This window comes from Lissotriton helveticus, chromosome 10 (genome assembly GCF_964261635.1).
Source record: "Lissotriton helveticus chromosome 10, aLisHel1.1, whole genome shotgun sequence".
NCBI classification, from domain to species: Eukaryota; Metazoa; Chordata; class Amphibia; order Caudata; family Salamandridae; genus Lissotriton; species Lissotriton helveticus.
In genome coordinates, this window is record NC_136071.1 from 842,148,465 (window position 1) to 842,173,975 (window position 25,511).

The following is a 25,511-nucleotide window of genomic DNA, read 5'->3' on the forward strand; positions in this document are numbered from 1 at the left end:
ACCAAACTTTAAAAAGTACCTCAAGGATCCAATTTAACCAAAGACATACAGGAGTCTAATAAAATCGGTCTTGCTCTCCAGTTCAGGGTACACAACTAACAAGGTCATTACTGTTTTGAGCAATTCATGCTCACTTGAAGTATGAGGAGATATCTTTCTATAGATGTTGTTGAATGCATGAATACGGTCTTTATCGATTTTCAGTTCAAAATAGATCACACATACACAATACTATTTTTTTTTTACCAGCGGAATTTTAAAGTTTCCTAAAGTAAATGCACAACAATTACGAAGATGTTTTCAAGATTCCATAAAAAACAGGCACAACCAAAAATATTTCTTCTTGTATTCTATTTTAAGACGCTTCCAATAAGAGCTCCAATTCACTATTACCTACCTTTATGACCAACGCGACACAAATCTTCATGCATTTTAGAAAAATCTGAATAGTTTTCGGGCCCATCAGAGTATGGTTTCTCCTCTGCATAGTCAATGGTAGATAAATTTGGATTGGAAGCATGTAGTCTTGTTTGACCAGCTAAAGAAGAAGGAACCTACAACACAAAAACTTGCATGTGACATCTTTTTAAATGAAAGACAGAGTTCTAACAAAAACATTGGAATTATTAATCCACTTTCTGATTAGTAGCTAGGTATATTGGTGTGACTTTGCATTCTTCTTTTTACTGCATTCTTTGTCATTAACAGAAAAAGAATACAATTCGTTTCATCCATCCATAAATAACCCCTTCCATGCTCATGACTAGCTGAGCTCGTCATGAGTTGCGCCGCTTGCATGCTCATGACGAGCTCAGCTCGTCATGTAACGCGGCTTTTTTAAAAAAGCCGCACAGCGCTAAAAAAGCCGCCGCACGCATGCGGTTAAATGTGTTTGTAAATTAGAAAGTCAATCTTAACACCATGGAAATAGGCTACCATACACCTTGTCCTATAGAAGTGTGATCCAATAAACATGAGCCTCAACCAGAGTTGCTATGCTTCCTTCTATCACTGTAGTATAGAAATTACTCTGAGTGGTTCTTCCCTATTCTCAACTGGAGGGTATCACTGCCACCTAGTGGTGGGACCAGAAACCGCTTCCATGGCTATATCAATAGATGGCTTGCATGCTTGTACTGCATGCATAGGTAATATATGGAACACCACCATTGCTGTGCCAGTTTACATTTTTCTGCCAAATGGTGGGGCTCGGAACCTGCTTTTTTGATGTGCAGAGAATTGCTTATATAGGGCCTCAAACCTTTAACTGGGGTCTTCTTCGCTTTTATTTTTTGCTACTCTTTTCCTCTATCTCCTTCTTCCTTCAGATTATGTCTAGACTTTGGGTCCAAAATCATCCCGCTCAGTCTGTAGTGGGGATGGCAGCTTCCAACAAAGCAATGTCCTCACCTCTGTGAAATGAAGTGTCTGGAGATACACAAGAAGATGCGGCTGGCCATAGGTCTTTCCCTTCCTCAGGCCAGTGTCATCATGGCTAGCTACTTTCACCACTTCTAGCATGAGTTTCATCAACATGCCTTCTTTCTTTAAAACTATGCAAAGAAAAATAAGCAGCTCCAAATTGATAAGAAAGCTGCAGAGCAGGAACTACACATTTTTTGTGACCCAGGGGCAGTTGCCTGGATCACTAACTCTGGCCTGGTCATGTGTTAGGAGTGTTGGATTAATATCACAGACTTGAGCTGCAAACCCATAGAAGATCATGAAGAACTTGTTCGATCCCTCAGTGTATGAAGCCCTCTAGTAGTACAAGCTGGGTAGGGTCACAACCACAAAGGTTTAGGAGGAAAGCAGGTAAAGAGTAGATATTTCACTGGAAAGAAAAAACCCACCCACAGTCTCAGCTAAGACCACCAATCGCCGGTGACTTCCCACTGGATCAGCTGCCATATTCTGTACCATTTTAGGAGGCCCACTCTATGCCGAGGGTGGAGGGGGTGGCTTTCCCTTCACTACCATCACTAGTCCCACCTCGGTAAAGGCGGAAAATACTCACGCCACATACTCCTGCAAGGGCTTGGTTAATCTGCATGTTTGTTTATAGTTGTTCCCAGGAGGGAAGAAACTATGAGGAAAGTGCTGTGGTGTTTGAGGACTGCAAGGAGAGTGGTAGCTCTCATTCTAAGAGCCATTATGCATTTTAGTATACCTTACCTTCATAGGTCTCCCAGCAACAGTGACAACTGGGAGAAGTTTCTCTTTAAGTATATCAAGGGCTGGAGTTTTAGACCCAGTCTTTGGAGTCGATGGGCCTCTATATTTTGGTTCTCTCTGGTTGCTAGGCAATCTGCAGGAGGATAACTATGAATGCAAATAGCAATGAAAAAGAGCATTAGGAATGTAATAACTCAGTCTTTTAGAGCTGAGAAGTATTGGCTTTGCATTGTTGTGCTTGTTTTTATGGTGCTTCAATCAAAGGGAATTCGAATTGTGCAGTAACTGCATCATTTGGGGGTAAAGCAGCTAAGGTTTAAGAGCGCCTCTAGCGCTGGACCTTAGTTTCCAATTTTCCCTGCATTGTTCACAGCTCTAATTTAAGTCGTAACATGTTTGCACAGGGAATGTTTTCAAATCCATGGAGGATAGGATCAGATAGTGCATTTTCTCGGCCAAGATTTGACTATGCTCTTCCTGGTATTCTTGTTAGCTGTTAGTGTGTAATCGAACGACATCAATGATAAATTTCATAATCAGTTCCAACAAAGTTTCGAACGAAATCATTGCTTTATTGGAAGCTAGACTTGGCAGCAAATAGCCCGCCCTTTGGAGTTCTCTATAATAAAGGCAAGAACGAAGTACTGCCATTAAACAAGTTTGTACAGGATTATACTGCATTCCTCAAGGCATGCAAGAAATGTATCGAAATATAGCCACACTCGAGATAACATCCGGGAAAAAGTTAGACAAGTGTGTTATTTAGCAATTGAAAATTTTGTTAACACACTCTTAAAAACTCAGAGCAGCAACATATTATCAACACCTAATAAATGACTTAAGAGATCTGAAAACCACTGACCAGGCACACAAAAATGCATCAAAATGAAGCTCTAGCTGAGGAAGCAGTTACATTAAACACACACACAAAACGGATCGCGGCTATGCGCCCACGCACTGGTCAACGTCACCAAAAAAAAAAAAGAGAACATGGATACATCGACTCATGTTTCATGTTTACACTACTTTAAATTTAGTCAGTGGCGTATAAATGATTAACAAATAAACATTTGGAAAATCTGCCTACTTTCCTTCTTTTTACACAAAAATTGGAATCATTTTTAAAAGGAACCTGTTGTCTGACATCCTCCTCCACACATTATGATGTAACAGCGGTCACGTGGCCTCATGATCCATGTAACATTCCTTAGTCCTGGATTTTCAACCAACAGAAAGCGCTGGGATTGTTACTTAATGCTTATAGTAGCGAAAACACACCACACCAGCCCCCACGCTGCGGTCAGTGCCTCCTTTCTCTGCACAGCTGCTCATGCCCTGTGCCGGCCAGCCCTTGGCAACCAGCCCTGTCAGCCAGTTTACATTTATTTTAAGTTAATTCCTTTTGGGTTCTTTCCATTCCTTTCGCCCGTTCTGCGCCGTTTTCCCGCATCTGCCACCCGCCTTCCCAGCAGCCCTCCCAGGACCTACTTTGGAGGGCCCCAGGGGAGGCGAAGACACAGTCTAGTCTTCCCCCGGGGTCTTTCGCGCGGAGAAGGGCCTGGTTGGGGGCGTGGTTGGGGGTGGAAGGTGACTTCCACTTCCTGCATTCTGGCATTGCTGGGTGGGGAGTAGTTTTTTCTGTGGGGAGTGCTTTCGGGCCTTGGAAGTTGCGGCGAGGTCTGGTCGAGCGGTTTCCTGCGGTTGTCGGTGGCCATCTGGTCGGTGGCTGGGGCTCGAGGCGGCGTCGGTATTTCTGGTGAGGATAATGTCCGGGGAAGTGGAGGCGGTGCGGGAGGCCTTACGAGTGTTGGGGAGGGCCGTGAGGGCGGATTTACTGAGGCCGGGGGTTTTAGAGCAGGCATGGGTGGGCCTGGAGCGTCCGACCCGGGCGGCTGCTGCGGGGGTGTGTGCTGCCGTTTTTGCCTGCCAGGAGGACTCTGCTCCGGCAGGCAAGCCTGTGTCGAGTCGGGGGCGGGGGGAAGAGGTGCACAGCGCGGAGGCCGGCGTAAGAGTCAGCCTCCGCGTTCAAAATCAGAAGGGTGCGGGGGCCTGGTTGTGGGGGCCCGGGGGCAAGTGAGGCATGGATTTGATGAGGAGGCATGGCAGGGCCCCCCTGGGGCCCGGGTTGTGTCCTGGTGCGAGTGGGGGGCCCCAGGGACACGAGGAGAGCCTGGTCCCTGAGCTGTCTGCGGGGGGGTCTGGAGCGGTGGACCTGGGTGGCCCGGTGCAGGGGGGGTCTGGGGCTGCGGTTTTGGAGCAGGAGGGGGGCAGTGAAGGAGAGGAGGCAGCCTGAGTGGTGTGGGGGGGGGGGTTAGCAAAGTGTGGGCCCCTGGACCTGTCTGTGGGTTCCAGGACCAGCACCCCGGTACTGCGGGGAGTTGGGGGCATGCCCGCCGGGCAGGTGTCACTGGGGCCCAGGCCTGGGGGGGCTGGGGCACGGGGGGGGGGGGGGGGGGGTTTGTCCCCTGGAGCAGTATGCAAGGGTTGGGGCCCAGGGACTACTGCCCACCACTGCTGGGCAGGTGGGGGACCATGGATGTGGAGACAAAGATTAGGGAGCAGAGGTTGCTGGTTCAGGAGGCGGACGTCAGGTGGGCTGAATTGGAGGACATGCGGGCGGGTGCTGCCTGGGGGGTTGAATTAGAGGGCCCGCCTACCCCTACGTCGGAGGAGGAATTTTGGGTGGAGCAGGAGGAGGCTGAGAGGAGGGGGGGGCTCGGGGGCATGAGGGGGGGCGTGGGTGATAGGCAGGGTCGGTTAGGGACAGCCAAGACGGCGGTGAGGCCCGGCAATGCCAGAGCCCGCCCGGGTTGGAGCGGCCCAGGGGGTAAGGGGGGATCCCAGCTGGCGGAGGTCAGCAAAAGGGTGGGAGGCTCGGCGGAGCGCAAGACGGCTCCTGGACGCCGCCTTGAAGCAGTAGGGGAGTCGGCGGTGGCTCTCCCTCCGGCGCGGGACCGGGCTTCGCGTCTGGTGGATACGGGGTCGGGGAGTGGTGTGCCAGTTCAGAAGGGTGTGAAACGGGCAGTGCGTGAGGTGGAATGGAAGCTTGTGGAGGATGAGTGGGATTTGGAGTTGGACTATGGTGCTGAGAGTGAGGAGCTGGAAGAAGGTGAAGTGAGAGATGACGTGGACAGGGCGGTGGAAAGGGTGCAGGGCAACAGTGGACTTGGTGTCTTGCAGGCCCCTAAGAAGAAGACCGGGAAGGCGAGAGGGTCGGTGGTGAAGTCCAGCAGCACAGACCGTCGGCCGGGACCATCGCAAGCCACATTGACAGGTGAGGGTGCTTGGTGGGCTGCTTGGGAGGAGGGCCAGAAAGGTGGCAGAAAGAAGGCATGCAGGTCAGTTGGAGTGGGGGAGGGGTCGGTGCGAGACGAAGGGGCAAAACGGGCTAAGGTGGGGGCACTTGCGTTGACAGGTAAGCAGGTGGTGACGGCAGGGGTGCAGATGGACAAGCCGGGGTCAGAGGACCGGTCGGAGGGAAAGGAGGACAAGGAAGAGAAAGGGGGGGGACAAGCACCAGAAGAAGCTGCCCTATATGGGTTTGGTCATGCCTTTGGGGTCTCATTTGTCCGAAAAGATTAAGAGTAGGATTTGGAAACACGAGTATGTTGATATTTTCAAGCTGCTACACAGGGAGGTGCAGGCCAAGGAGGGCTCCAAGGAGGAGGAGTGGGAATTGACCAGGAGGCCTCGGGTCCCTGTCAATATGGAAAATTGGACGTCAGCGTTTTTGATATACGCCAGCATGTACTGCGAGAAGCACCTGGATAGGGCCATCCCCCTGTTCAAGTACATGGACATTATCAGAAAGGCGCAGTTACAGTTTGGAGGTTTCGCATGGCTGAGCTATGACGAAGAATTTATTGCGCGAGTTAGTGTGAATCCTGACAAGCCATGGGGGGGAGATTGATCAGGAACTTTGGATGCAGTGGATGGCGTAGACGCATTCGTCCACCTCGACGCACACGGCTAGTGGTCAACCGGTACCTTATTGGTCTTTTCCAGCGCGGCCCGCCCAGTCTGGGGTGGGAGGGGTGGTTCCCCTAGCAGGACACACAGCCCCGGGGGCCAAACCAGGCACCAACACGACCGGTGCCTGCTGGAGCTACAACAAGGGATATTGCTCAAGATACCCTTGTAAGTTTAAGCATGAGTGCTCCAAGTGCGGAGGGCGTCACGCGGTCACTCAATGTCTCACCCTGGCCACGCCTTCGGAGCAGTGGCGAAACTCCAATGCGAAAGGTAGGGGACAGCCTGGCGCGAAGGGCGCCTACTCCGGTTAAGGTGGAAGCGATGGCCCACTGGCTTGCGTGTTACCTTGACAGGGAGGCTGCGTTGAAGTTGCAGTGGGGGTTCACGGAGAGTTTTAGAGTTGGCTACCAAGGACCGAGAGTGCGTAGGTGGGCAGACAATCTTAAGTCAGCGAAGGAATTGCTGGAGGTAGTGGCGGCTAAACTACAAAAAGAAGTGTTGGAGGGCAGAGTGGCGGGCCCCTTTGCGGAATGGCCCTTGGAGCATCTGATCGTTTCTCCATTGGGTGTGGTGCCTAAGAAGGAGGAAGGGGAGTTTAGGATGATACATCACTTGTCCTGGCCGGAAGGCCAGTCCGCTAACGATTTCATAGCGGAAGTAGACTCCCGGGTCCTTTATGCGTTGGTGGATGATGCTATTCGCTTGGTGCGAATGAGCGGGCGGGGGGCGGAGATGGCTAAATGTGATATCAAATCAGCCTTCCGCCTGCTGCCGATTCATCCGGCGGATTTTCCTTTGTTGGGTATGCAGTTCGCAGGGGCCATCTACATGGACAAGGTCTTGCCCATGGGGTGTGCCATATCCTGTGCGCTTTTTGAAGTATTCAGTACATTTCTGCAGTGGGCTTTTACTCAGATTAGCGGGCACAGGGCGGTGACACACTACTTGGATGATTTTCTTTTCATTGGAAGCGAGCCGTCAGGGGATTGTGGCAGGGCCCCGTCACATTTCCAGGACATGGCGCAGAGCTTCGGGGTCCCTTTGGCGCCCGAGAAGACTGCTGGGCCTAGCTCATGCTTGACGTTCTTGGGGATTGAGCTGGACTCCGTTTTGTGGAGGGCTTGCCTTCCCTGGTAGAAGGTCTCTGAGATCCAGGCATGTCTGCTATGGGCTATTGGAGAAAAGAGGATTGCGCTGCGCGCCGTGCAACAGCTGTTGGGGTTCTTGAACTTTGCGTGCCGCGTAGTGCGAGCAGGGAGGACGTTTTGCAGGAGACTCGGCATGGCCATGTCGGGAGCAGTGTTACCACATCATAGGGTCCGGATCTCCATGGGGGAGCGGGCTGACTTGCGGACTTGGTGGACTTTTCTTTCCGACATCAATGGGGTGTCTCTGGAATTTGTGGAGGAGCGGACGGTGTGGCAGATTCAGATCTTTTCAGATGCAGGCGGCAGGTTTTGGCCTTTTCTGGGACGGCAGGTGGTGCGCGGAAGAATGGCCGGCACACTGGTTGCAGCAAGGGCGGAGCATTGCTTTCTTGGAGTTTTTTCCTCTGTTGGTGGCACTGGATGTGTGGGGAGCGGAATATCAGAACAGGTCGGTGTTGTTTCATGTGGACAACATGACGGTGGTCGAGTTGGTCAACCGACAGAGGGCAAGAGACTTGAGAGTTTTGCGGCTTTTGAGGGGGTTTTTGCTGCGTTGCTTTAAGTTGAATGCGATTTGCCGTGCCAAGCATGTCCCTGGGGCGAATAACGACATTGCGGATGCTTTGTCTCGTTCGCAGTGGCAGCGTTTCCGGAGGTTAGCGCCTGGAGCGGACCAGCACAAGACTAGACTGCCGGCCGGCGTTTGGGCCTTGGGGGAATGAGAGTGTTAAGACTGGTGGAGAGCTCTGTGGCGGAATCAACAAGAAGGACGTATAGGCAGGGAAGGGATGACTTGTTTCTTTTATGGGGTGGCAACTGGAAGCGGCTGGGGGGTTTGTTCGGTGATTGAGCAGGGAGTTTTGCATTTTGCTCTGCACTGTATTGACAAAGGTTTGTCGGCTGCAACGATTTCAGAAAAACTGGTGGGATTGTCTTTTAATGCCAGTTTGTTTTTTGGCTTTGGCCCAACAAGAGATGTAGTCATTGGACGGATGCTTCGGGGTTGGGACAGAGAGAACAAGGGGGGAGGAGTGTTGAGAGAGACGGTGACATTTGAGTTGCTGGTTCGTATTGTTGATGTGTTACCGTTATGTTGCTACAATGGGTTTGAGGTTTGTCTGTTCAGATTGTGCATGGTGTGGATGTTTTTTGGGGCCTTTAGGGTTTCGGAGTTGTTGGGGACAAGGTCCGGTGGTGGTAGGCCTTTTGAGGAAGTCCGTGTGGAAGCGGGACTTTTGGGTATTTGGCTGAGCCAGTCTACGACGGACCAGTTGGGAAGGGGCAAATGGGTTTGGCTATGTGAAAGTGGATGGGACGGTGTGTGTCCGGTGAATGAGTGGAGGTCGTTTGTGGACCAGGTACGGTTGTCGGGTGGTGAGATATTTTGACATGAGTCTGGTGCCAGGGTCACGGCGGTGCAGCTGTTGGCGGTCTTGCGCAAGGCAGTGGGCAGGTGGGGGCTGAATCCAGTGGGGTTTGGGACACACTCTTTTAGAATAGGGGAGGCTACTGCGGCGGCGCGTTTGGGGTAGTCCTGGGATCGGATACGTTGATTGGTAGATGGAGGTCACGATGTTGTGAGCGATATGTCAGGAAATAGGTAGTTGGACTAGGGGTGGGATGGTAGGATGTTGAAGAAACAATATTCCCAGGCTGTGTATTAATACCTTTTTCTTTCATAGGATGCGTGGGCGGACCGGGGGCCAAGACGACACATGGATCGTGGGGCATTCCTTTGTGCACTGGGCATCGAAATATGCGGAGCAGCAGGTGTACGGCCGTAACCTGGGACTCAATGGACTCCATCATGAGGTGCACTGGTGGGGAAAAGGGGGGATGCGATGGGGGGCACTTTTGCCCTGGCTCGCGAAGATGGTCCCACAGAGGGGATGCCCGGACTTGTTGATCATCCACTTGGGGGAAAATGACTTGATTCATCTGTCGGGTTTGGTGCTCTTGCAGCTGATGCAGAGGGATCTGGAGGTCATGAAGCTAAGGTTATCTGGGGCTTGCATTGCTTGGACTGAATTCATCCCCAGGAGAGTTTGGAGGGGTGCAAATAAGCATGGGGCAGTGGAGAAGGCTCGGAGAAAATTGAACAGGGCAATGAGGGTTTTCTGTGAGGCGAAAGACATTAAGGTGATCTCCCATCCCGGACTACGACTGGAAGAAAGGTTGCTTTTTAGGGACGACGGAGTGCATCTTTCGACGCTTGGGAATGTGTATTATATGATGGAAGTGCATGATGTAATGAGCAAGTTGTGGAATGAAGCGATCTGGTGCCGCAGGGATGTGTGAGGGTGTGGAGTGGAAAGATGCACAGGAGCACCTGGGGGGGGGGGCAGGTAACTGCCCTAAAGGGGGTTCCCTGGTTGGCGGTATTTGGGAGGGGGAGTCACTAGCGGGCGCACCCACCTCTCGTGGGGGGGAGGAGTGAATGATGGGAGGGGCGACTGTGGCATGAGAGTAGTGCCAGGATGCGAAGAGAGATTGGAGGTAAGGTTGAAGAACGGAAGGTGGAATGAAAGGAGAGTATGATGATGGAGTTTTGGCGTTGGGGGGGAGATGTAGTTGTTGTTGATTATTGTTGTGGTTTATGTTGTAAATCCTGGTCCTAATAAATGGCCTTTTACGCTTAACAACAGTGTGGCCTGATGATTGCGCGATGGAGGGCCCCGGGGGAGGCGAAGACGCAGTCTAGTCTTCCCCCGGGGTCTTTCGCGCGGGGAAGGGCCAGGCTGGGGTTGGGGGGTGGGTATAAGAATGCAGGGGAAGTAAGGTGACTTCCTCTCCCTGCATTCTGGCATTGCTGGGTGGGGAGTAATTTTTTCTGTGGCCACCCACCGACCCTACAGTTTTAGGGTTTGGGGGTAGGGTTGGCAGAGCGTGCCAGTTTAGGACGGGCTGCGGGTTTGGCGGTATTCGGGAGGGGTGGGGGGAGTCACTAGCGGGCGCACCCACCTCTCGTGGGGGGGGAGGAGTGGATGATGGGAGGGGCGACTGGTGGCATGAGAGTAGTGCCAGGATGCGAAGAGAGATTGGAGGTAAGGTTGAAGAACGGAAGGTGGAATGAAAGGAGAGTATGATGATAGAGTTTTGGCATTGGGGGGGATATGTAGTTGTTGTTGATTATTGTTGTGGTTTATATTGTGCAGCCTGGTCCTAATAAATGGCCTTTTATGCTTAACAACAGTGTGGCCTGATTATTGCGCGAAAAGCAGGCCGCAGCGCGGCCCCATTCAGAAAGTCTTCACCAGCTCCCCCTCACTGCAGCCACTGCCTCCTTCCTCTGCACTGGTTTAAGGGCTGCTCCCACCCTGTGCTGGTGAGTCCTTGGCAGCCTGACCAGTCAGCCCGTTTTAGTTTATTTATTTTAATGTAATTCCTTTTGGGTTCTTGCCATTCTTTTCACTCATTCAGCAGCATTGTCCTGCTTCCAGCCCCCAGCGGGTGCACCATCTCGGCGCCAATGACAAGCCCATCTGCACCCGTCAATACCTTGACTGCACCCAGCGCCAGGATCCCTGGCAATCCGAGTACCCACAGATACTCTACCGCAGATCTCTGAGCTTTGGACCCCAGATGCCGAAACTACTGGTCGCATTTCATCGTTCCACAGCAGGACCATTCACCTGCCACCGCTGTCTCTTCGTTTGCAAAGTTGGACCAACAGCCCTCACAGAAACGCATGCCACTCCCATTCCGCAGACCGAGATCACCCAGAATCTCTCCGATGCCTCTCGATCAATGCCAGATCTCTCTGCAAACACGCCACAAAGTCTGGGACACCATCTATACCCTTGCCCCGACGGGACCTTCATTGTAGAGACCTGGCTCAACCCCTCCAAGCCCCTGACATTGCCACCACAACACCCAATGACTACAAGATGACACACTGGTACCGCACCATCAAACACAGAGGCGGCACCGGCCTCAATCACGCCATCACAGACTTAATTGTCCACTTGCCATTGAGCCCAAGCACTACATCTTCATATGAAACCTCAACTTCCAGCAGGATGACACCACAGACACTAACTCTGCAAACTTCCTGGAACAACTGAACAACATCGGCCTCACCCAGCTGGTTACAGACCCCACACACAGAACAGGACACACACTGAGCCCTATCTTCACATCCAGCAGCAGAGTCAAATACAGTCATGTCACAGAACCAACCTGGCCCAACCACTCCATTGTCCACTTCACCATCGCAGGCACACCGCTCACCGTCTCCAAACCCCAACACCTCCTTCCGCAGCTGAAGCTCAGTGACACAAACCCAATGAATGGACGCCCTCAACACCACTCAGCCATCACCGCAACCAACCTGGAACAAGCAGTCTGGAACTTCAACACCTGGATCACCAACACCACTGACCTATTCGCCCCCATCAGAACATCTAAAGCCCACAGATGCACCAAACAAGGCAGCTGCTACATACCAGAACAGAGTACATTGAATCACATCTACAAACAACTGTAGAGAAGGTGGTGCACCAGCAGAGACGATACAGACAAACCACTTTCAAGTCAGTCCTCAACGAATACCACCAATGACTCAGACGCGAAAAAGGGTGGCCTTGCAGACTGCATCGAGTCAAGTGTTAACCACACCAAGGAACTCTTCAGCATCATCCGAGTTCTCCTTCCCAACAGCCATTGAGAACACATTTGCTTCACAGGAACACTGCAATGCTCTAGTGTATCACTTCCACATCAAGATATCCACCATCTACAGGAATTTCAAGCTCCAACCCACAGACCTCCTCAGCCTTCTCACCCCAATGGAAGCATTCGCCGTCCCGCAACTCTTGGCATGGGAACAGCTCACAATACCGAACACCACAGCTATCATGTACTCCATTCACTTGGGAGCACCCACGGACCCCTGTCCCAACCGCCTCTTCAACTTAGGAAGCAACAAGATCAACAACCAACTCACCACCATTCTCAAAGCATCCATCGCCACAGCCACCTTTCCTGATGCATAGAAACACACACAAGTCAGACCTCTCCTCAAAAACCCCTACACTAACCTGAGCGAACTCCAGAACTACAGACCCATTTCACTGCTCCCTTTCCCCGCCAACGTCCTGGAGAAGGCCATCAACAGGCAGCTCACTGAACAACTGGAGAGAAGCAACCTGCTAGAAGCCACCCAATCCCGTTTCTGCGCCAACCACAGTACACAGACTGCCCTGATTGCCGCCACTGGTGATATCTACGACCTACTCAACAGGGAAAATCATCAGCCCTGATCCTCCTCGACCACTTCACAGCTTTCGACACCGTATCCCAACACAAACTTATCAAGAGACTGCACCAGAATGGGATATAGGAAGATGCCACACTAATGTGGATTGCATCATTCCTCACCGGAAAAAGGCTGAGAATCTAACTACCTCTCTTCACCGTGGAACCCACGAGCACCATACGCGGTGTCCCTCAAGGTTCATCCCTCAGCTCCAACTTCTTCAACACCTACATGACACCTCTAGCCAACATCGTCAGAACCCATGATCTCAACATCATATCATAAGGCAATGATACCCAGCTTTTCCTCTCGCTCTCAGCAGACCCTGTCAACACTACTATCAACTTCCACAACTGCATGAAGAATGTTGTAGACTGGATGAAGCTCAACACTGACAAGACCAACATGCTGATCTTTGGCAACCACACCTCCCTCTTGAATGACACCTGGTGGCCCACAAAAATCAGACCCACTTCCACACCAAAAGACCATGCTCACAACCTTGGCATCATCCTGGACAGCAAACTCACCATGAAACGACAGATCAAAAGCTCTGAAGAATCTTCAAATGGCTCCCCATGAGCAAAATAAAAACAGTCATGCAAGAGTCATGCAAGCCTTAATCACCAGCCAGCTGGACTCTGGCAACAAATTGTATGCAGGAACCACCACCAAACTTATGAGAAGGCTGAAGACAATACAGAACTCAGATGCCAGACTGATTGATCCTAAACCCGCCCAAACAGACCCACATCACCAAACACCTGAGAAACTTCCACTGGCTCCCCATCCAGGAAAGATGCCAATTGAAGTTACTGACAAATGCCTACAAAGCTCTCCATGAACAAGGACCAGCATACATGAACCACTGCCTGGACTTCCACCAAACATCCAGAAACCTTCGCTCTGCCTCCCTCGCACAGAGACTGCACATCTGCGGAAGCTTCAGCTGCCAAGTCCTGGAATACCCTGCATCTCCGAACATCACCCTCGCCGACTGACTTCGGGAAGAGACTCAAGAACTGCCTCTTCGACCAAGCTCAGCAACCCAGCGCCTGGAAACCCTCATCGTGACCAGCAGCGCTTTACAAGTACTGATGGATTGACTGATAAAAGTTCCAGAATGCAAGTCAAAGCTGTATGAAGATCACACACATGACATGGGTTCACCAGCAGAAATGTGAGTCCTATTTGCCGAGGGTATGCATTTCTGAAGCTTAATGCTAAAAGCATCAGAGACCTATCTATTTTAATGAGAAGGTTTTACTAAGTAATTTCAGCACATCTACACTGGCTTTCTTACCTGTAATGTTCCTTTAGCGTCCTTTCCAACTCCTTTCGTCCTCCACCTTCTCCTCGGCACTACCTTTTCCTTTTTGGGACTTTCATAAGGGACCTTTAGGTAGGAGATTAACAATGAGGAGTTACCAAACTGCTGATAAAGAGAGGAGATGCATAATGCTCGAAAACAGTGAGTAAAACTAATTGATATTACAATATGTCCCATCTGACCTGGAAGGCGTTTATAGCAGGTGCGGAGTACGTTCTGTGAAGGACCTCCATGTTTTGGAGAAGTTGACTCATTTCCAACAAATACGCTTGGCATTGAGATAGATCTGTTTAAAAAGATGAAATAAATCTGATGAACTTAGGTGCAGGAGGATTACACTAAAGACGAACTGCTTGGTCAGCATACAATAACTCTTCAAATGCTGATGCAAACTACTCTGTAATATTGCCATAAATCAAGCGCATAATCAGAGCTAAGGGGCTGCTAATGTACCAATCGCTTGCACCTATAGACATTATGGAAATATTTTGAAATCCTTCAGCCTATGGAAAGAAATTTCACAGGTGGGCGAATATGGACAATACGCCTGAAACTAGGTATTTATTTAACATGTCTGTTGCTCCTTTATCAAAGAGTAAACATGGAATCAACAGAATATTTTCCAAATTATATTAAATAAAAAACAGACCTACAATTTTCAACATTCTTATATTTTTCTATGTTCATAAGTGAGGAATTTAAATATTCTGTTCATAAAATCGTGGTAAAAGCCACACACTGTCAGAGGCAGCACCTCTGCCAGCACCTAAAAAAAGTGAAAAATAAAACGTTTTATTACCATTTTATTTTTCTTCAAATTGACTGTGTGCCGAGTCGGGGGGCGGGGCCTGGGTGGTGACAGTACTGGAGGGGGGGTAGTGGGCACTTACCAGTGCACATGGCAGTTCTGTCAGCCGTCTTGGGTTGGCCAAACGATCATGCGCACTGAAGCTCTTTCCAAACCGAGCTGCGTTGCAGGGTCGGAGACAGCAATCACAGGCTGCCAGGTCTGTCTGGGAGTGCAAATGTACGGTGGTCAGGCCAATCCTGTAGCTGCTCTCATGCAGGAGAGCAGCTTCGGGATTCACTGCAGGGCAGTCTGGGAGTCTGTGCCTGCAGTGGAGTTGAGCAGAAGAGCACAATGCTAGAGGGGAGCAGGTACATTATTTTACATTTTTTTATGCTTCTCCTTCGTCCCCCATTCACCTCCCCCTCCAGGTCCTCTATTCCTTGACACAAGCTACTCCAGTCGGTCATGTGGATTCTGGTCCCATTGAGTTTCAACCGTAATTGCATTTTTTCTGTCTTGCGAGCTTCCACAAGGCAAAAGTACATCTTTCCGCTCGCAGGTTTCTTCAGCCAAATCGTAGGCTATGACAGGTTTCGCCTGTTAAGAGGTGAGTGCGGTTTAGGATTTAGGCTGAGAAGCCTCGACAAGCCTGCGAGCTGCAGTTTTCACCCCCTCATCTGGTGTGCCCTCCCGCCTCATTTGAGCAGAGGAGCTGGGGGCCTGCAACCAGCGGGTGGAGCTGCCTACTTGGGACCTGGAGGCAGGGCCCCACAGTTTTGTGCCTGTGGGACGGCGTCTGGGTCAGGCTGTACTACCAGCTTCAGCTCAGCCCTAGCCCCACACACATGGTCCGGCAACTGGCAGAAGGCCCGTCATTGATCAGCCAATGACGCATCAGGAGGTAAGCCACAGTCAGGGACGAGGCAGCCGCATCACAGCAGTGAATAAGCAGCAATCTTGATATTCAGCATCAAACCAACAACCTAGCTATTCAGCAAATTCAGCAGGTATCGAGCAGGTAAGGCTCAGAGTTGCGGAGATTACAGGGAGGAGTGGGAGAGCGATCAGCGGTAGGCTGGGGCGGCGGCCATGCCCTGCTTAAAGTCCTGTCCGCTAGCCCCTATTTTTCAAGCTGTTCACTCCATTGGTCACCCTGGCCCAGAACACCAACCTCTAACCACGTCCCTCTCCAGCCTTTTAGCCAGACTGCTTGAGGGTGTGGGGGGCACACCCTTCAGGCAGAGCTCAGGCGGATGATTGGGACAGGATCAGGGCCAGGGCCAGGCCAGGGTGCGGCAGGAGCAAACAGGGTTGTGGTGATAGCAGCCAATTGAAAGGGAGCTCCATAGCTGGCCGGTGGGTTTGCCACCCACCCCTCTTCCATTCTCCCTCATCCTAGAGCACTCAGCATTTGACACCCAGCCTACCTCTGCTGAGAGAAAGCGGAAATCTGACTCCAGAAAGTGCCTGCGGGCTTTGGCGGTCCGGAGTTTGGCACCAGGGGAAAGGATCTCTGAAAAGGATCACAGCTATTTCAAGTTAAGACCATAAGACCACAAGACCACAAGGCAGCTGAGGCAGCACAAGGAAATGAATCCAAGGAAACCAGTTGACTGGGACATGAGGTCAGGGAGATCAAGGGAGCCTCTCCCCCACACAGCTGAGAGGGAGGATAGGCAAGAAGAAGGCACCGGAGAACCTAAGCGAGGCAGCACACCTGCAAGCGCCACTAATTTCTCTCGCTCCAGTCATAGACAACACTCAATCTGTGACGCCCAGCACGGGGCATGCAAGCATCTTTCCCAGCCAAAAATCTTCTCAAAATGTTACTTCTTAAAAGATGCAGCCTCCACCATCTTCTCCTCCAGCAGTGGGATACACGGTCTCCAGGACCCCATTAGTCTATTTCCCTCTATGCCCACTGTTTATCAAGCCCCTCAAGCAAGGCAAATAGCCCCAGGGAAGCACTCTCAACAAAAGAAGACAGCAGTGGAACTGGCGGCCTCAGAGAAGCCAAAGGAGTGCACCACCACCATCACCGGAATGGCCCAGGACACGGATTCCAGGACCCACAGCTCAGGGATGAGCCCAGCAAACCCAAACAACAGAAAGACCCTAAGGCTAAAGCCAGCGCAAAAGCAGCAACATTTTCAAGTCTGGATTTCTCCTAAGTACATAGCCGTGCTACAGGATACGGACCAGCTATTCAAATCTGTCCAAAAAACAGGATTTTGCTCTCGCGCTCAAGAGCTGACATCTCCAGAGCATATAGCTGCACATATAGAGAAGGATCAGTCACCTAAATCCTCTCAGCAACTCGTTCTTTTCCCCTACAATCCAGAACCCCCCCGGTGCTGCATCTGCGTCCAGTAATAATGCTGAGATTGAGGAGGCAGTGAGGGGAAGGTTGGCTCTAGAAAATGCAACACACATCCAGGCCTCAGGCCAACCGTCATCGCCTCTTCATTCTCCAGATTTCCAGGCAGAAATATCATCTCAATTAGCCTAACCTAAACACTGCATAGAGGACAATCCCAGAGAGAATGAGAAGCAAGAGAAAGAGAAGCAAGAGGTCAATCAGGAAGTGCTCTCCTATCTGGGCACTCGGGAATGGGCAGATATCGTGGCCTCTTACTCGCAGGATTCCCCTAAAAAGTTCTCACGCAGATCATCTTCAGCCAATCCCGGCAGCGACAGCAGAGACAGTAAAGCAGATACGGGAATGGATTCCAACAACGAAGCCCCTGAACAATACAGTCCCACGGCAAAGGAAAAGGGTGTTCATCTCCCTGCTAAGCACCATGCAAATACCAGTGGAAGCTCTCCTGCACCAATCAGACATGATGGACATCCAACTGTCTCTTTTAAACACATTAGACTTATATCTGGGTAGCATAAATGAAAAACTTAGGGATCTTAACAATCTAATAACTCAAGCTCAACAAGATGCTAGCCTGATCTGTGGCTGCGGGCCTATCATTGAAAAGCTATCCTCCCTTCGAGCGGCATTGTTTGACCTTGTTGAGGACCTGAAAAAAGATATGAGATCTCACAACAACGCAATGATTAGTGATCCTGAAGTCTTCCAAATACAAAACTCTGCAAGAGAAGAAGCCAAAAATTTAAACTCTGGCGGGGAGAGAAGGAAGTGCCACTCCTCCGAAGGGCCGCTACGGGGACCAGAGGGCCCAAGGGCAAACTTCTTCAGCTTTCCAATTGACAATTGCATCATGCTTCTGAAGCCAAAATTCAAAGCTAACGGGCCTTGGGATTCCTTCAGCATAAGCAACATTTTGCAGCTAATATCAACCATACCTACTCTAAGAGAAATAAGATCAACAGACCTGCTTTCAATAGAATTTATCAGCGACAACGCTGAGGCAAATAAAACCAAGCTTATGGGCCAGAGGCTCTCTCTGCTTCTTAAGATTGTGCAAGCCAAAATCCTGCCCACGATCACATGTGGCAGTGAAGCGCTAAAAGGAATAGATGCACACACCCTGGACAGCACCTAAATCAAGGCCTACAGAATCATGTTTAACATCCCCGCATACACATCTGCCACCCAGATGCAGCTAGAATTTGGCCTCATCAAACAACAGTTAGCAAAGCAGGGGGCGTACATAATTTGCTGGCAAAAGATCAAGAATGCCACCGTAAACAGTCTAAGCAGTCTACTGTGGCAAGGGCTTCAACAGAGAGCAGTGGCTCCGGCAAGTAAACATCAGTGCCTTAAGAATACCAGTCTCAGCCAGGTCTGGGAACTTCCACCAATCATGCTGTCTTGAAGAAAATATTGGGGAAGACAATAAGGAGTAGGTCACTTGTAGAAGATAAAGTTACTTTCGCGCAGAGAAAACACGCTTGGATGACAATAAACGGCTATGTATCACTGAGACCCCAACCATGCTTTAGTGCAGGATACTCCAGGACCATCAAGGAGAAATTCCTGAAACATTGCTTAGGAAAATTGTCAGCCGAGGAAGAACATATTGCGCAAATAGCGCAAGGTGAAAATGGCAAGCTTGCTATGTACCACCTGCTGGTTTTAAAAACCAAGCTTAACTCTGGCTTGACTCGGAAAGCTGCTGAGATGTATAAAACACATCGGAAAGAAGTATATGAGAATGGGGAAAAGGTTGGCAAACAACTCGCACTACATACACGCCAGAAAATCTCATATAACGCCATCACAAACATACAATCAGGAGGGCAGACGCTTACACAAACACCTGATATAATCAACGCTTTCCAACAATACTACCAAACCCTCTATCAGGATGATAATATAACCAGTAGGGCAGAATCAGATGTGTTTTTGAGCAATATTCTTGATCATCCTGAGGCAAGTAATATTCTTGATGATAACATCAGGGAAGACCTTGAGAAAGAAATCACATTTACAGAAGTTCAGCTGGCCCAGTTATCATCCTATCGCCCAATCTCCCTAATCAATTCTGACTCCAAATTATATGATAAAATAATGGCCATCCGGCTCGGGCGGGTCATCGAACATCTGGTCTCCCCTTGGCAGTATGGGTTTATCCCAGGCAAAGGCCGGACAGATCACACTCGGAGAGCCATCTCCCTGTTTGATATGTCTGCAACGGGAGGCCAGATGTCGATGATTCTTCTGGACACCGAGAAAGCCTTCGACCGTGTGTCCTGGAATTTTGAATCTAGCATAATTAAAGTATCCAGAGGCACACGACAAGGCTGTCCCTGTTCCCCAATATTATTTGCCCTTTATATAAATCCTTTAATTTTGAAACTCTTAGAAATCCCGCTAATTACACCTATAGTGGTTAACCAATTTGAAACTAAGGTATTGGCTTATGCCGATGACATTGCGGTGTTAACACCTAACCCCTCCGAGGCAGTGTCTGAAATAGAGGCAGTAACACAAGCTTACGGCTTTTACTCTGGGTATTCGTTAAATAAAGAAAAAACAATCGTGCTGTGCATGGATAATGTCATCTGCAAAGACCGTGGGAAAGCCGATAAAGCTACATACCTTGGTGTCAGCATAATTCCTGATGTCACACAAATCCCGAAATGTAACTATGAGCCCTTACTGAACACTATAAGGAAAGACTTAGACCGGGTAAATAGCTTACATTTATCAATAATCGGCAGAGGAAATTTTTTAATGCTTTATCTCTTTTGAGCTATTCCCTTGATTCCTGATGAGAAGGTCTTTAAAGCACTAGAATCTTTTATGTCTAAATTTATGGGGCAACAGGGCAAAATTAGAAGATCTCTGAAGCGTCTTTCACTCCCTCATAATAGAGGAGGATTAGCAGTTTCCAATATTTTGTTTTACTTCTGGGCTTCATTTCTCCAACAGATGCCCCCACTTCTTTAGTCTAATCCTATTTCAGAAGATCTCGAGGCTACACCACTCCCATCCATTTATGAGCTGTCCCTAGGTCAGAAGGCTAAAGGTCTCTTTCTGAGGCAAGTAGAGGGAAGCTATTATAAAAAGAATACATTTAAAGTCATCTCTAACGCTTGGAAAATTTGATCAAGAACAGCTAAATATATGCATATTCCAAAGCTCAATAGATATACTCCATTATGGCACTCTAACTTACTCCTCGAGCTAGGGAATGATGCCATCTCAAAGAAATGGGAATCCTTAGGAATTACCTCAGTAGGCGACCTTTTGGGGGAGAACCTGGTCACTACTTTTGCAGACCTACAACAAAAATTTCACCTTTCAAATAGGCATTACCTCAAATTTATCCAAAATTCACACTATGCTTAAACTTAAGGCCCCCAATATCAACCTGGGGATAATTGAAATTATCGATACCATAGCTAAAAAGACTACAAGAATAGGGACAATCTATGGCCAACTGCTGGATAAACTACAAGATGATATAGAATATACAGAAACTGCCTGGGCAGACAAACTTGACAACCCAAACGTAGATATCGATATGAGTTTATATTTATCATCACGATTACTTATGTCAGCTAGCTTAAAAGCCCAGACTTACAAAACCATATATAATTTGTATTTTACCCCTGCTAAACTACATGCTTGGGCAAAAGGGAGAACGATCACTGCCCTAGATATCTTAACGACCCGCAACATTAATACACATGTTCAGTGAGTGTGACGAACTAACACCAATTAAAAGAATGATTTGCGAATTCTGGGAAGAAGTGTTTGGTCATAAATTACCTGACTCCCCCACTCTGTATCTGCTAGGTACTGAAAATACACTCAGTCTGAATAGAGATGAAGAGGCAATGATCTTTATAGGCTCTGCAGTTCTCAGGCTAATACTAGCAGCACGGTGGAAAGACTCAGATCCACCGAGCTTTTAAATGTGGCTAGCCCGCCTCCTAGGTGTCTTCAATCAGGAAAGCGCCATTTATGCTACTAGAGGGTTAAAATCCGCTATGCGTGGCAAGGCGATTTGGCAGCCCATTACTAACTGGAGGAGGGGGCTTTGCTCAGGGCTATGATGAACTACTTAAATTTGCCTTCTTTTACGAGCAATCTCTGCTGTCATGAGGAGGTGTCTTTTCTTTTCCTTTTTTTTATGATAAGGTAATTTCTGCCTGTTTCTTTTTCTTCCATGATATTCTTTTCTGTGAATTCTTCATTCTTCTTCTTTTTTCCCCTCCAACAATGTGAGAATGTATCATATATGAATGTGTTTGTTTACTTTGCGGTATTATTGTATTTTGACTCCTGTCTTTACTGGTTCTGACAAATAATTTTTTTTTTTTTTAAAAGTAAAATTGTAAGCCTTTCAGCATTTACCACCATGGCTGCGGGGTCAAAAGTCTCCAGATTGCCACTTGTGCACTAACGGAGCTGAGGACATGGGTCACCAGATATGCACATGTCCCATCCTAAGAAGGGAAAGATCGTGTCTGCTCAAGCTCCACTTCAATCTGTGAGGGATCGGAACACGGAGGCAAGCTGTGATAGCCTGCTTGAACTCATACAACCCACAGTTAAACTGAAAGCTAGTAAAATTCTTAGTATGGATAGACGAGAAGCTGGGAAACATTGGTAATACCACAGGCAAATGTTAGAACACTGTTGCTCAGCAGGAAAAGAGCACAACGTCAATGAACTGATATGAACCTCCGTGAAAGCTGGCTGAAGGACAAATTAAGCAATTGCGCAAGAGGGTCAAACCCAAGGACTCATGAACATTGTCTTAACTGGGTCTGGCAATTCACGTGACAATTCTTTTAATCATTGTTCTTATCTGGTTTTAATATTTTGTCTTAGTCACTTATGAGCATCATTTGTACGCTCTATTTTTATCGCAAATTTTGCATCAGTTTTAATTAACTATATACAATAAAGTTTACTTACTTGTTAAGAACACCATTATTTAAAATTAGTTATTTCTAGGCGCTTGAAAAGCAATACTTCTCCATAAGTAAAGCAGTAGGAGCGCTCCAACTAATTACTATACAATTACACCTTAGATTAACCTGAAAGGCTCTTTGACAAAACTATGTGTAGTATCCTGCTCTTGTTAATGTCATGTAATTTTACACCTCCTGCTCAACCAGTGTTTGTGCTGTGTGCACAATAGAATGTTGGAGTCATGATGTGCCTCTGAATGTTGGGAGACAGAGGTGAAGTAACAGTTTAGCATGGGCTGAGCAGCGGGCAGGCTGCTCCTGGTGGGGCTCCCCTTCACAACTCAACCACCTGTTGATTGGAACTATTCAACATGTTACCTGCTGAATAAATTATCTTTAATTACATCCTACCTGCTTGGACCTCCTTACTACATTTAATTGGCGATGAGTTGGTGACAAACCTATGTGAAACAAGCGGATCTCAGGTACCTGGCGAACAAAAGAGGGCCTGAAGACAACACAACTACTGCCTACATTTCCTGGCAACAAGAAGTACACGAGGAGGTATCCACTAGAAATGTAAAAATATGACCATTATACATGCGTGTTCCTCACCTAACAACCATGATAACAACTAGGGAGAAACAAGTCCCATTCAGAAAGGAAAAGAAGACATCAAGAAACTAGAAAAGATGAAGCACTACTCCTCTCAGTCCCACCAGTGTCATCTCCATCGTACAGCCCTCGCCCAGGCGTGTTGTGCTCATTTATATTGCGCATTTTGGACTTTGGTTTTACCTCCACTGCTTGTACCTTCCAGCACATCAACTTTACAGGTAGAAAATTCATCTCAGTCACGCTGGTGCAGTCCCAGGCACACACTCTATGACCTTGTGGAAATACAACTACAATGCGGCCTGCAATGGAGTCATGTTGCTGCCTACGCTGTGTGATCCTCAGCACCTCCTGTGTTATGGTGTCAGTTTGGCTGCAGTGTTTTGTCACGATGAATCTCTTCAAGTTATGCTTTCTGCTATGTGCTTAAAGTTTTGCTGACCAAGGCACTTTCTAAACCACATCTATGTACCAAGTTTTGTTTTGCTTCAGCCTACTATGTGGTACTTTTACTGGTGCAGGACTTTGCTGACGAGTCAGCTTTAATTAGTGCCTTTTTTCTGCCTGCCTATGATGTTTCTGTGTCGACAAGTGATGGGACATTGCCGGTGAGTCATTTGCTTCTACTTCACAGTTTCTTTCACTAGACTCCTTGATTTTATGTCTGTTTAACCGTTCCATTTGCCAGATTTCAGTTGGGCCGGTTTACAGATTGGCAGTTGCGCACCATATTCAAACTGTGAGGGAAGCGCGCACTTCTTACCTCACTGTTGGTGCCGCGCGAATCTCCTTGTGGATGCTCCTTGACGACACGACTTCTCCCGCCATAAGAACTCCCTGAATCACACTTTTTGCCTCAAGAGCGCCGTGAGCCATCCGGCATGGCGTGCCTCCATCTTGTGTTTAGCATGCAAGCGCCTGACTATGGTGGTTCCCGTTGTGTGCCATCCATGTACACTTGATGCCGTCTGAGGCTGTCGTAGGATCCAAGGGCTCTACTGGTCAGGACTACAGTATTAGGCAATCCTACCGCTTCTGGGGGCTTTCGAAGAAGTTTAACTTGAGATTTTCGTTCTGGATTGGGAATCCACGTCAGGGTGGGAACTCTGGCACATTTCATGAACACTAAAATGGGGCTACATGCAGAGACAGTTTTCTGCTGGTTTCACAGCCTTCTATTTCTTGAGGTGAGAGGAGCTGGGAACATTCTATAAGTAGGTGCATGCATGTGACCTCTGTTGGGCTGGTTTGCTGGCATTCTCCCATTTCACAACTCGACTACCTGTTGTCTGGAACTATTCAACATGTTACCTGCTTGAAAAAATCATCTTTAAGTACATCCTACCTCCGTGGCCCTCTTTACTACACTATGCCTAACCAAATGTAGGAGAGGCTGGAAGGCATCAGGTTTTAATTGACATCCAAGTATTTTAAGAGACGGAGGATTGAATAAGATAGCACCTAGGGTCTGTTGAGTTGAATGGGTAGGCGTTCACAGAGGCACAGATGAAAGTTAAGAGAAAATGACTGCATTTGCAATATCTGGATAGACAGACCAGATATTTAAGTGGCCAAGGAAGATCTAGGAAATGTGCTTGAGAAACACTGATGCGATTAAGTCACAGAATTAATCAGGGAAGGCAAAGTTAGAGAGGATCTAAGATCTATAAATTAATAAAAGGAGCGAGAATTTCTCAAGGAGAGGTTGCATATTTACAGTCGTGACTATACTCAGTGGCTTAGATGGCAATAAAATAAAGTAATCAAAATGAGGACTTGCGGATGATAGCAAGCCCTGCAACTGCTTTGTTAAGTCAGTCCCCGAGAACAATTTTGTGGCCATGTTGGATTGTTTCATGAGAGAAAGGGGCTGCACTGTCCACATGCCATGTCCCAAACATGAAGAATAGTTCCAATCTGTAATCAACGAGAAAATCATATGTTTAGTGCCTTTGTTATCCTGCATTGATAAGATGGCTGAGGATGTGGTAAAAGAGGTAACTTCTAGAGGCAGTGAACAGGCGCATGGGTTTAGGTTGGCAGAGTCTAGCAGGGCAAGAAATGGCCTGACATGTTAGTAGGGCAAGCGAAAGGGGTAGAACAGCATGTGTTTTATTAGACAAGAGAGAGTCTGTAGAAGTTTCAGAGGGGTGTAGGAAAAAGAGAAGCTTCAGGTGAGGTACCCATGGTGATTTTTAGATATACGGAGATATACAGAACTTGTTAAACCCTGTGTTAATGTACTATAAAAGAAAATAATATTCGTGTGTTTTTAATTTCCTTACAATATGCTTTGAATTTAAAATCTGATTTATAACAATACATATTTTCACACAAAACACCTTTTATAGCACATTATTCTCTAAAATACAAATTTCTCAAGAAAAGTGTACTATAATCAATTAATAACTTGTGATATAAAACATACATGATGAGTAACGTGTAATATGGTCCATATATATAGACACGTGACGCGAGATAGCAGATCTCACAGGAAACCAAAAGCCTTTAAAAGACTCCTACATCTCATGATCATAGTCATTGGTACCCAACCTAGCATCACTACCAGTCAAATAAAAGCAACATTACATGTATGCTAATGAATGCTCGCTACGCAAAAACAGAAACAGGCAACAATTACACAACTTACTGGCAGGCCATACACCAGACCTTGTTTTCATTAGTCAATAATGCAGAAATCACCCTAAAAGAACTAATCCCCAATGGTCGCCAATCTCTCTTCAGAAGAGAACCTAATGGAAAAACTGGAGGAGTGCTAGTGGTGGGTCCACAAAAAATACGCTACCCAATCCTTCATTATAGACATTGCCATCTCCAAGTACCTATTCACACATTTTTATATCTGATCCCATCACTACCAGT

At 48.2% G+C, this 25,511-nt stretch overlaps 1 protein-coding gene across 3 annotated transcripts in view; it reads right to left on the reverse strand.

Annotated features, from left to right (window-relative positions):
- The window catches only part of OSBPL3 (oxysterol binding protein like 3), an 861,863-nt gene that overhangs the window by 311,979 nt on the left and 524,373 nt on the right, over window positions 1-25,511 (reverse strand). For all 3 annotated transcript variants that reach the window (XM_078663459.1, XM_078663461.1, XM_078663460.1), the window contains exons 10-12: window positions 14,065-14,168; window positions 13,856-13,948; window positions 398-554 (exon numbers count right to left, since the gene is read on the reverse strand). In XM_078663459.1, the coding sequence (XP_078519585.1) occupies window positions 398-554; window positions 13,856-13,948; window positions 14,065-14,168 (354 nt within the window). The remainder of the gene's footprint in view (window positions 1-397; window positions 555-13,855; window positions 13,949-14,064; window positions 14,169-25,511) is intronic.